The 11,725-nt window shown below is 41.1% G+C and overlaps 1 protein-coding gene across 4 annotated transcripts in view; it reads right to left on the reverse strand.

The window, feature by feature from the left end:
• Positions 1-467: 467 nt before the first annotated feature.
• Positions 468-11,725, reverse strand: part of LOC106872537 (SEC14-like protein 2) — a 23,365-nt gene continuing 12,107 nt past the window's right edge. For all 4 annotated transcript variants that reach the window (XM_089345805.1, XM_089345807.1, XM_089345806.1 and 1 more), the window contains exons 6-13: positions 8,661-8,755; positions 8,259-8,334; positions 6,061-6,141; positions 4,488-4,571; positions 2,816-2,922; positions 2,488-2,633; positions 1,736-1,899; positions 468-587 (exon numbers count right to left, since the gene is read on the reverse strand). In XM_089345805.1, the coding sequence (XP_089201931.1) occupies positions 487-587; positions 1,736-1,899; positions 2,488-2,633; positions 2,816-2,922; positions 4,488-4,571; positions 6,061-6,141; positions 8,259-8,334; positions 8,661-8,755 (854 nt within the window). In that variant the 3' untranslated portion in view covers positions 468-486. The remainder of the gene's footprint in view (positions 588-1,735; positions 1,900-2,487; positions 2,634-2,815; positions 2,923-4,487; positions 4,572-6,060; positions 6,142-8,258; positions 8,335-8,660; positions 8,756-11,725) is intronic.

Genomic DNA, 11,725 nt, shown 5'->3' on the forward strand with positions numbered 1-11,725 from the left:
ATCCCTGTGTCTGTCCTTGTTTGTCCCCTCTATGTTTAGCCCCTTGTGGGCAATAAAGAAATAAGAAACGTTAGCACGCACTGGGTCGATGTAATCGACTTAATCCCTTTGTCTGTCCTTGTTTGTCCCCTCTATGTTTAGCCCCTTGTGGGCAATAAAGAAATAAGAAACGTTAGCACACCAGGCAAAATGCTTAGCGGTATTTTGTCTGCCGTTACATTCTGAGTTCAAATTCCGCCGAACTCAGATATCCCTTTGTCTGCCCTTGTTTGTCTCCTCTTTAGCTCCTTGTGGGCAATGAACAAATAAGAAACTGGATCAAACAATAGCATTACAAAAGGTAAAATGCAACAAGCTAAAAAGAAACAGTTGCAATTGAGTACCTGAACCTCAGTAAGTACTGGACAGGTATTCTCTTCGATGCTCCACCACATCTCAATAACGAAAAAAACAACAACGATAGGAACAACAACAACATCATTATTTTTATTCTCTGGGTGGACTGGCTTCTGGAAGGGTAACATCAATTCTATAAAGAACTCGTTTGCTTCTGAACCAGCTGTGAGTATTGTCAAAGAGGAACGAATCTATAAAAAAAATATATATATATATGTATATATATAAATATAAATGTATATGTAATATAAATAAAATATATATAAAAGGATAAATAAAAATATATATTCTTTTTTTCTTTTCATTTATTTGTTTCAGACATTTGACTGGAGCACTGACTTAAAGAGTTTTAGCCAAACAAATTGACCCCCAAATTTTTTTTTTTTAAACCTAGTACTTACACTATTGGTCTTTTTGTTTTTTTTGCCGAACTCCTAAGTTATGAGGATGTAAACACACCAACACCGGTTGTGAAGTGGTGATGGTAGGACAGACACAAAGACACATACACATAGATATATACGACGGGCTTCTTTCAGTTTCCGTCTACCAAATTCACTCACAAGGCTTTGGTTGGCCCAAGGCTATAGTAGAAGACACTTGCCCAAAGTGCCACACAGTGGGACTGAACCTGGAACCATGTGGTTGAGGCAGCTTGCTTCTTACCACACACCACATTCTGTGCCCATATATATATATATATATATATATATATATATATATATATATATATATATATATATATATATATATGTATATATATAATATAAATATAAATAAAAAAATATATATAGGCACAGTCATGACTGTGTGGTAAGAAATTTGCATCCCAACCACATGATTCCAGGTTCACTCCCACTTAGTGACACCTTGGGCATGTCTTCTACTATACCCTCAGTCCAACCAAAACCCTTGTGAATGGATTTGGTAGATGGAAACTGAAAGAAGCTTGTCGTATATATATATATATATATGTGTGTGTGTGTGTGTGTGTGTGTGTGTGTGTGTGTGTGTATGTATATGTATATATATATATATATATATATATATATATATATATATATATATATATATATATATATATATATGTATGTGCGTGTATATGTTTGTGTGTCTGTGTTTGTCCCACCAACATCGCTTGACAACTGATGCTGGTGTGTTTATGTCCCCGTAACTTAGCGGTTCGGCAAAAGAGAACGATAGAATAAGTACTAGGCTTCCAAAGAATAAGTCCTGGGGTCGATTTGCTCGACTAAAAGCGGTGCTCCAGCATGGCCACAGTCAAAAAGACTGAAACAAGTAAAAGAGTAAAAGAGTAAAGAGTAAATGAAATACATACAACTTCCTGATTCTTCACAGACAAAATTACTGATTTCAGGCACAAGATGGTTGTCTATTTGTTGCTGAGGAACAACACTGGTCTTCTCCACAGCTTCAGAACCCTTTTTATACAATTTGTAAACCCCAAAATAAATATCACAGTCAATTGTAGTGAGCTGCCAGCTGCAAAAAAGATGTGGAGAATTGAAAAAGGATGGGAGGCAAAAAAAAAAAACATTAGAAATATAACTGATCTCATAAGAATTCATAAACTTCTGAAGAACGTGAAATAATTCCATTTTCAAACATTGGATCTTGAAGCAAATATGTTGTGTGTTGGCACTCCGTCGCTTACGACGTCGAGGGTCCCAGTTGATCCGATCAACGGAACAGCCTGCTCGTGAAACTAACGTGCAAGTGGTTGAGCACTCCACAGACACGTGTACACTTAACGTAGGTCTCGGGGTATATTCAGCGTGACACAGTGTGACAAGGCTGGCCCCTTTGAAATACAGGCACAACAGAAACAGGAAGTAAAGAGTGAGAGAAAGTTGTGGGGTGGAAGAGTACAGCAGGGTTTGCCACCATCCCCCTGCCGGAGCCTCATGGAGCTTTAGGTGCTTTCGCTCAATAAACACTCAAAACGCCCGGTCTGGGAATCGAAACCGCGATCCTATGACCGCGAGTCCGCTGCCCTGACCACTGGGCTATTGCGTCTCCGCAACAACAATGACAACAACAAAAAACAAAAAACAACAAAAGTAAACTCACGATAATAAACTCCCTGGTTGATCCACATCAATGCAAACCTCAGCTGAAGACCTGGCATTTACCAACAGCTCATTAGGTTTAGTTGGTCCATGCAGTAATTCTCTATTGTAGTAGTAAGACGGGGGGACCTCACCCCCATAACATATCTGAAAAAGCAGGGAAGGCAGTGGAAAGAAAGGTTAAAAATATATACCAGCATCGGTTGTCAAGCGATGGTGGTGGGGGAGGTTCAAACACAGACACACAAACATATACACAAACAAACATATACACACACATACATATATACGACGGGCTTCTTTCAGTTTCTCGTGAGATTGTTACTGACCTGTAAGGAACACTTTGGGTCACCATTTGCATCATGAACAGTTCCACCGTAAAATGCTGGAATTTGGTCGGCATCAATGTACCGCTGTAATGTTGAGAGGTAATTGACTGGAATGGTAAACACAATAGGATACAATATCAATAATACCTGCTAAAAATAAGCAACAGAGTCTATCATGTGGTCCACTTGACCTTTAGAAATAGCAGTCAAACTTACCTCAAATGATATTCATATCTATCTGTCCATATATATATATGTATATAGATATATGTATACATATATATATCATCATCATCATTGTCGTCGTCGTTTGACGTCCGCTTTCTATGCTGGCATGGGTTGGACGGTTTGAGTGAGGACTGGCGCGCCAGGTAGTTGCACCTGGCTCCAATGTGATCTGACCAACCACTCCGAGAGTGTAGCGGGTGCTTTTATGTGCCACCGGCACGAGAGCCAGTCAGGCGGTACAGGCAACGACCACGCTCAAATAGTGTTTTTTCACGTGCCACCTGCACAGGAGCCAGTCTGGCTTGCCAGTCCTCGGTCAAACTGTCCAACCCATGCCAGCATGGAAAGCAGACGTTAAACGACGATGATGATGATGATGATGATATATATCATCATCATCATCATCATCATCGTTTAACGTCCGCTTTCCATGCTAGCATGGGTTGGACGATTTGACTGAGGACTGGTGAAACCGGATGGCAACACCAGGCTCCAATCTAATTTGGCAGAGTTTCTACAGCTGGATGCCCTTCCTAACGCCAACCACTCAGAGAGTGTAGTGTGTGCTTTTACGTGTCACCCGCACGAAAACGGCCACGCTCGAAATGGTGTCTTTTATGTGCCACCCGCACAAGCCAGTCCAGGGGCACTGGCAACGATCTCACTCGAAAATCCTACGGGAGCCATAAATATATATATATATATATATATATATATATATGCGAGTAAAAATAAATACAAAAAAGGTGGTTTTTTTGTATGATTGTGTATAGAGGAATATATTATTTTGTTTAAAAGAGTTCCAACACTGTCTGTTTTTTATGTTTTATTTATATTCCTGCAGAACTAATGTGGGGTATAGAATATGGAATATACAATATATAATATAATATACAATATACAATATAAAATAAAATAAAATAAAAATGGATGGCACCATGAAAGAAAGTATTGAATGTAGATGAAATATTGAGTGTTCAATATAAAGGATCAAATATATAAATATATAAATATAAATATATAAAGGCGACTCGAGTTTCAGGGCTATTTAGTCTGTTAAAGTCTGTCATACCGGCCATGACGAAGGGAAATAGCCCTGAAACTCGAGTCACCTTTATATATTTATATTTATATATTTATATATTTGATCCTTTATATTGAACACTCAATATTTCATCTACATTCAATACTTTCTTTCATGGTGCCATCCATTTTTATTTTATTTTATTTTATATTGTATATTGTATATTATATTATATTATATATTGTATATTCCATATTCTATACCCCACATTGGTTCTGCAGGAATATAAATAAAACATAAAAAACAGACAGTGTTGGAACTCTTTTAAGCAAAATAATATATATATATATATATATATATATATAACATAAACATTAATAAAAAAAGTTAGAAATCGAGAAAAAGTGTGTTGTTACCTACCTCCAAGAACATGGATTTTATTCTGAGTCGCTGAACTAAGGAATGGTCGGACTATATTGAAGAGGTAGGGGAAAATGGAGGCAGCTGTTGGAGAGAAAGAGAGAAAGGAAGAATGGAGAATAAGAGGATGATATATGTTACAGAAACACAATACCAAAACTGATATCGATTTTCAATGCATCTTGATAAAACAAGTTAGCAACATGTTGTCAACATGGGTTATCAACACAGTTATCCATATGTTATTATCAACATATATCACTGCAAATTACTAGCACACATTATCAGGACACAGTCTCAATGCATGTTATCAATTGCAATTGCACATTATGAAAACACATCAATACACATTGTCAACGCAGCCCCTTGGCACTCAGTCACGACAACGAGGGTCCCAGCTGATTCGATCCACAGAACAGCCTGTTCATGAAATTAATGTACAAATGGTTGAGTACTCCACAGACATGCATGCCCTTAATGTAGTTCTTATGAAATTCAGTGTGACACAGGACACGACGAGGTTGGCCCCTTTGAAATACAGGTCCTATTCATTTTAGCCAGCTGGATGGACTGAAGCAACGCACCACCAGGAATCAAATTCACAACCTTACAACCATGAGCCAAATGTCCCTAACCACTAAGCCCCCCCCCCCTCACACAGGTTAGCAACATGTTATCAACATACATTATCGACTGATGTTATCAACAAGTTATCAATCTGCAATACCAAGACTGAACACTGGTTTCAAATTTTGGCACATGGCCAGCAATTTCAGGGAATGGACTATTTCGTCTGTCTTTACGTTCTGAGTTCAAATTCCGCCGAGGTCGACTTTGCCTTTCATCCTTTCCGGGTCGAAAAATTAAGTACCAGTTGCGTTCTGGTGTCGATCTAATCAACTGGTCCCCTCCCCCAAAATTTTTCGGGCCTTGTGCCTAGAGTACGAAAACTGAGGAATCTCATCATGTGTGTGTGTGTGCTTGCACATATGTGTGTATGTGGGTGCATGTGTGTATGTGGGTGCATGTGTGTGTGTGTGTGTGTGTGCTTGCACATATGTGTGTATGTGGGTGCATGTGTGTGTGTGTGTGTGTGTGCTTGTACATATGTGTGCATGTGTGTGTGTGTGTGTGTCTGAATGCTTATGTGTACCCTTGTCTACACACCGCATGCTCTGTGTATGAGTGTGTGTGTGTGCCTGCACATGTGTGTGTGTGTATGTGTGTGTGTGTGTGTGTGTGTGTATGTATGTTTGTGCATGCAAGTGTATGAGTGCGTGTGTGTGTGTGAGTCTTTATGTGTATCCTTGTCTACACATCGCATGCTGATTGTAAACAAACATCACCGCCATACAAGTGGGCTTGTTCATTTCCAGTCTCCTACGAAAAATATGTCTGGCCATGGGGAAACATTACCTTTCTTGGAAATAGGTGAGTGTTACAACAGGAAGGGCATGTAGCCATAGAAAAGCTACACCAACAAACCCTGTCTAACTGATGCAAGCATGGAAAAGGAGACATGAAAAGGATGATGATGACGTAAGAGAGAAAGAGAGATTGTGTTAATACTTACCATTGATAATAAAACATTGTTTTAATACTTCCGGGTAATGATCTTCAAACATACTGATTATCTCACAGAAAGCTTTCACACCTGACAGGTAGGAGTATAAGAAAAAATAACGTACATTGAAAGAAAGAATAAAATGAAGAAAAGGTTTGTAGTATTATTTTGTGCAAAAGATTACCATAAATAAATAAATAAATATATATACACATATATAAATATATTTAAGAATTTAAGGATTGGAGAAAACGCATGTTATAATTGCATACTTTATTCCTACATATGTTTCGAAGGATTACAACCTGTGTGATCCATAGGGATCTTTGATATTAAAATTGTAACCTTCTCATTTATTCTATCAGAAGAATTTTTATTCATTAAGATAGAAGAAATACACATATATAAATATATATACATATATATATATATGGGAGAATGTACGAAAAAACAACAGACGAGGACAGGTGGTGTAAATAACAAAAGGATGTATTAGTATGACGCTCAGGAATACGGAAAGTCTTTGACGTTTCGAGCTACGCTCTTCAACAGAAAGAATACGGAGACAAGGAGAAAAACACGGAGAAAAAAAATTGAATAGTGTTCAGTCAACGGTCAATCAATATATATATATATATATCGTTGCCAGTGCCGCTAGACTGGCTCCTGTGCAGGTGGCACGTAAAATACACCATTTTGAGCATGGCCGTTGCCAGTGCCGCCTGACTGGCCTTTGTGCCAGTGGCACGTAAAACACCCCACTACACTCTCGGAGAAACTCTGCCAAATCAGATTGGAGCCTGGTGTAGCCAGTCCTCAGTCAAATCGTCCAACCCATGCTAGCATGGAAAGCGGACGTTATACATACATGCATGCATACATACATACATATATACATAAAGAATCGCATGCACCTTCGTCCTATTTTCAAAAAAACCTTGGATTATCCCCCCATTACAGGAGTTATTTCCCTTGATTATCGTCCCCCCCCCCATTACGGGAGTTATTTCCCTTAATTATCGTTTTTAGATTTTCAACACTGAATTTGCGTTACACACACGTATATACATACATGAATGGGTGCATATGTAACTCTGATGTTCATGCAACAGAGTGGTAAGGCCATCTGGTGGTCCTCAAGAATGACTGCTGACTTGCACGATGAAGAAGAGTTGCGCTCTATTCACATCGTACTCTCGTCTGCGACTACCTTCGATCCAGTGGCAAGACCAGGTCAAGACGACCAGGGACGGAGACGGACGCAATGGATGACCAAGATGTCTTGCTCTCTGCACACCTAGTCGTCTCTCTACCATGAAGGTTTCTAACACTAAAGTCCACCGGATCCAGTCTTCACATGCACGGGTGATGGTGGGAGTCTCTCACAGTTTGAAAAACACAGTTCTGCAATTTCTTGTTGGACAACCTACACGTTAGCTCACTCTGCTTGTCAGTTGTCATGGTGATTGCAGAGCAGTGTGAGATGAAGTGTTCTGCTCAAGAAACACAAACACACCACCTAATCTAGGAATTGAAATCACAAACGCTATATATATATATATGAAGATGGCCTCTCTCGTCCAAGACGCCATGTAAGCGTTCAGCCTTTTTTATTGATCAACCTGCACAAGTGATTCGTTTATAGTGCTCACCTGTGTGTGCTGTACATTAGCTCACCTGCCTCCATCAAATCGATGTTGATTGAACAGGTGTACAATGTGCTACACGTCAGGTCCTGAAGGGCTTGCAGAACAATGTGAGACGAACACATCACACCACTTAGTCCTGAACGTGAAACCGCAATCTCGCAATCATGAATGCCTAACCACTCGGCCATGCGCCATCACATGCACAGGCAGGTAAGCCTTAATAAGCTAATTAACCTATAACTGGGGCCTTGATAGGTGCTACTACTCCAGGTGAGAGTTAGACCTGGGAACACTAATGGCTTAAAAGTGATACCACACTCCTCAAAACCTAGAAACTCTTGTACCAAAGCCTCTCACGACCAGATGCAGTTTCAAGTCATACCCAAGACATATATAAGTATACACACATATACACACATGAATACACGGTTTTGATCATAGGTCTGCTTGAACAGCATTGACCTAGGGCTAAACAATGATAGACAAGCTGGCAAACAGACACACAGATATAGACATACTTTCAGAAATAACAGCAGTGATCATTACAGCATAACCTACCTGGTTTCCAGAGGTGCTTCTGGCCAAGATTCTTAACGTCCAGTACAGATACAACCTGGTTAATTTTTCTGTTCTTCTGAAATGGTTTATTTTTGAAAGTAAAAAACAAAAAAATACAATGTGGAATTCACTAATTAAGAAAGAAAAGGGCAAATGACTTCAACAGGTACAAGCATCAAAGGAACAACGGAACAGCCTGCTCGTGAAATTAACGTGCAAGTGACTGAGCACTCCACAGACACATGTACCCCTACTGACCAGGTCAGTATCCAAACAATTGCACCGGATTATCCCATTTCACACCCGAATTTAGGGATAAGAAACACAATCATAATGCTAACTCCCCTACTTCTTACCCACAAACCTCAGCAGAACATACAAAGAGACAGAAGTTTCTGGTACCTCTTTTGAACATGTTTCGAGCAGTCGGCAGATTTCTTCCATACATTTTACCTTGTTCTTCATGAGGGCAGACTTTTTCACAGACTTCAATAAACCTGGAAAGATTGAAACAGAGAGAACCGTATTTAGGAAACAACAAAATAGATGTGAGAGAAATGTCTGATCACTTTAATGCTTTTGTTACCACCAACTGCCTTCGTTTTAATTAATTCTGAAAATAATAACCCTTTCTATTACAGGCACAAGGCCTGTAACAGTTTTGCGGGAGGGGACTTAATCGTTACTAATCTGGTGTTTGGAACATGAATTAACGAGAAATTTTGATGCAAGGTTTTAATTTAGACCACTAAGTAAATGAGTACAGCAATGAATTTGGAAATGAGTACAGCAGTACAGCAATGAATTCCGGGTAGAGGTAGGGGTCCACCAAGGTTCCGTCCTCAGCCCCCTATTATTTACCATAGTCCTCCAGGCAATCACAGAGGAGTTCAAGACAGGTTGCCCCTGGGAGCTCCTCTATGCTGATGACCTTGCCCTAATTGCGGAGTCACTATCAGAACTAGAGGAGAAGTTTCAGGTGTGGAAGCAAGGTCTAGAACTGAAGGGCCTTAGAGTCAACCTAGCTAAAACCAAAATCCTAATAAGTAGGAAGGTAGATAAAACACAAACCCCTTCAGGTAGATGGCCCTGCTCAGTATGTAGAAAAGGAGTAGGTAGTAACTCTATAAGATGTACCCGGTGCAAGCTATGGACACATAAGAGGTGCAGCAACATCAAAGGCAGGTTAACTAGCAAGTTAGTTTTTGTTTGTGGCAGATGTTCAGGTGCAATAAAGACTGCAAACAAACAGGAAACAACTTCTATCTCATTCCAGGGTGAAAAACTAGAGGTAGTCGATAGCTTCCGCTATCTGGGCGACCAAGTTAGTAGTGGGGGTGGGTGCGCTGAAAGTGTAGCTGCTAGAATAAGAATAGCCTGGGCAAAGTTTAGAGAGCTCTTACCCCTGCTGGCGACAAAGGGACTCTCACTCAGAGTAAAAGGCAGACTGTATGACGCATGCGTACGAACAACCATGCTACATGGCAGTGAAACATGGGCTGTAACTGCTGAGGACATACGTAAGCTCGCAAGGAATGAAGCCAGTATGCTCCGTTGGATGTGTAATGTCAATGTGAATACCCGTCAGAGTGTAAGTATCTTGAGAGAAAAGCTGAACATTAGAAGCATCAGTTGTGGCGTGCAAGAGAGACGATTGCGCTGGTATGGACATGTGGTGAGAATGGAGGAGGATAGCTGCGTGAAAAAGTGCCACACCCTAACAGTTGAGGGAACCCGTGGAAGAGGTAGGCCCAGGAAGACCTGGGCTGAGGTGGTGAGGCAAGACCTTCGTACATTGGGCCTCACCGAGGCGATGACTACGGACCGAGACCTTTGGAAATGGGCTGTGCGTGAGAAGACCCGGCAAGCCAAGTAAGATCGTTGCCAGTGCCCCTGGACTGGTTCTTGTGCGGGTGGCACATGAGATGCACCATTTTGAGCGTGGCCGTTGCCAGTACCGCCTGACTGGCTCCTGTAGGATTTTCGAGCGAGATCGTTGCCAGTGCCCCTGGACTGGCTTGTGCGGGTGGCACATAAAAGACACCATTTCGAGCGTGGCCGTTTTCGTGCGGGTGACACGTAAAAGCACCCACTACACTCTCTGAGTGGTTGGCGTTAGGAAGGGCATCCAGCTGTAGAAACTCTGCCAAATCAGACTGGAGCCTGGTGTTGCCATCCGGTTTCACCAGTCCTCAGTCAAATCGTCCAACCCATGCTAGCATGGAAAGCGGACGTTAAACGATGATGATGATGATGATGATGAAGTATTTCTTTCAGCATACTAACAGTTTTGCCAGCTTACCACCTTCCCCAGGTCGATTTGGTAGATGGAAACTGAAAGAAGCCTCGCATATATATGTGTGCGTGTGTGTGTGTGTGTTTGTGGCTGTGGACGTCCCCTATCACTACATAACAACCAGTGTTGGTTTGTGTATGTTCTCTGACTTGGCAGTTCAGCAAAAACAACAAATTAAAATAATTACCAGGCTTAAAAAATAAGTACGGAGGCCGGTTTATTTAACTAAATCCCTTCGAGGTGATCCCTCAATCCAATAACTGAAACACAGCAAAAAATAGAAAAAGGGACCAGAAAATCATGTTGGTCTTGTGGAGGATATATGTCCTCAGCCATTTGACCATTGCTCTCATCAGTGGTCACCCCCACAGTGTTAAATTAATAGTGAAACTTGAGGCAGTTCAGTGACGCTACACCAGAAAGATTACATCAATGGAAAAGCTGAGCTACTTGGGAGAGACTGGAACAGTTACGATTCTAATTCCTGGAGAGAAGATGAGAGAAATATGTTGTGATATACATATGGAGTGGAGGTGCAATGGCACAGTGGTTAGGGCAGCGGACTCGCGGTCATAGGATTGTGGTTTCGATTCCCAGACCAGGCGTTGTGAGTTTTTATTGAGCAAAAACACCTAAAAGCTCCACGAGGCTCCGGCAGGGGATGGTGGCGAACCCTGCTGTACTCTTTCACCACAACTTTCTCTCATTCTTACTTCCTGTTTCTATTGTGCCTGTAATTCAAAGGGTCAGCCGTGTCACACTCTGTTTCACGTTGAATATCCCCGAGAACTACGTTAACGGTACACGTGTCTGTGGAGTGCTCAGCCACTTGCACGTTAATTTCACGAGCAGGCTGTTCCGTTGATCGGATCAACTGGAACCCTCAACGTCGTATGCAATGGAGTGCCAACAACAACAATATACATATAGAAATAGTTGGAGGTGTTGGCACCCAACTTTCACATTGAGAGCTATACCGGCCCCCAAAATGGACATCACTGCATTGTTCCAAAGGTCCCGGTCATTCTGTCTAGAGTGAAGACCATGTACTGCACTAGTTTGGGATTCAAGGGCTCATAGCTATTTAATATCTTGACAAAACATCTGAGTGAAGACCATGTACTGCATTAGTTTGGGATTCAAGGGCTCATAGCTATTTAATATCTTGACA

The sequence above is a fragment of the Octopus bimaculoides genome, chromosome 30 (assembly GCF_046866305.1).
Source record: "Octopus bimaculoides isolate indiv1 chromosome 30, ASM4686630v1, whole genome shotgun sequence".
Lineage (NCBI taxonomy): Eukaryota > Metazoa > Mollusca > Cephalopoda > Octopoda > Octopodidae > Octopus > Octopus bimaculoides.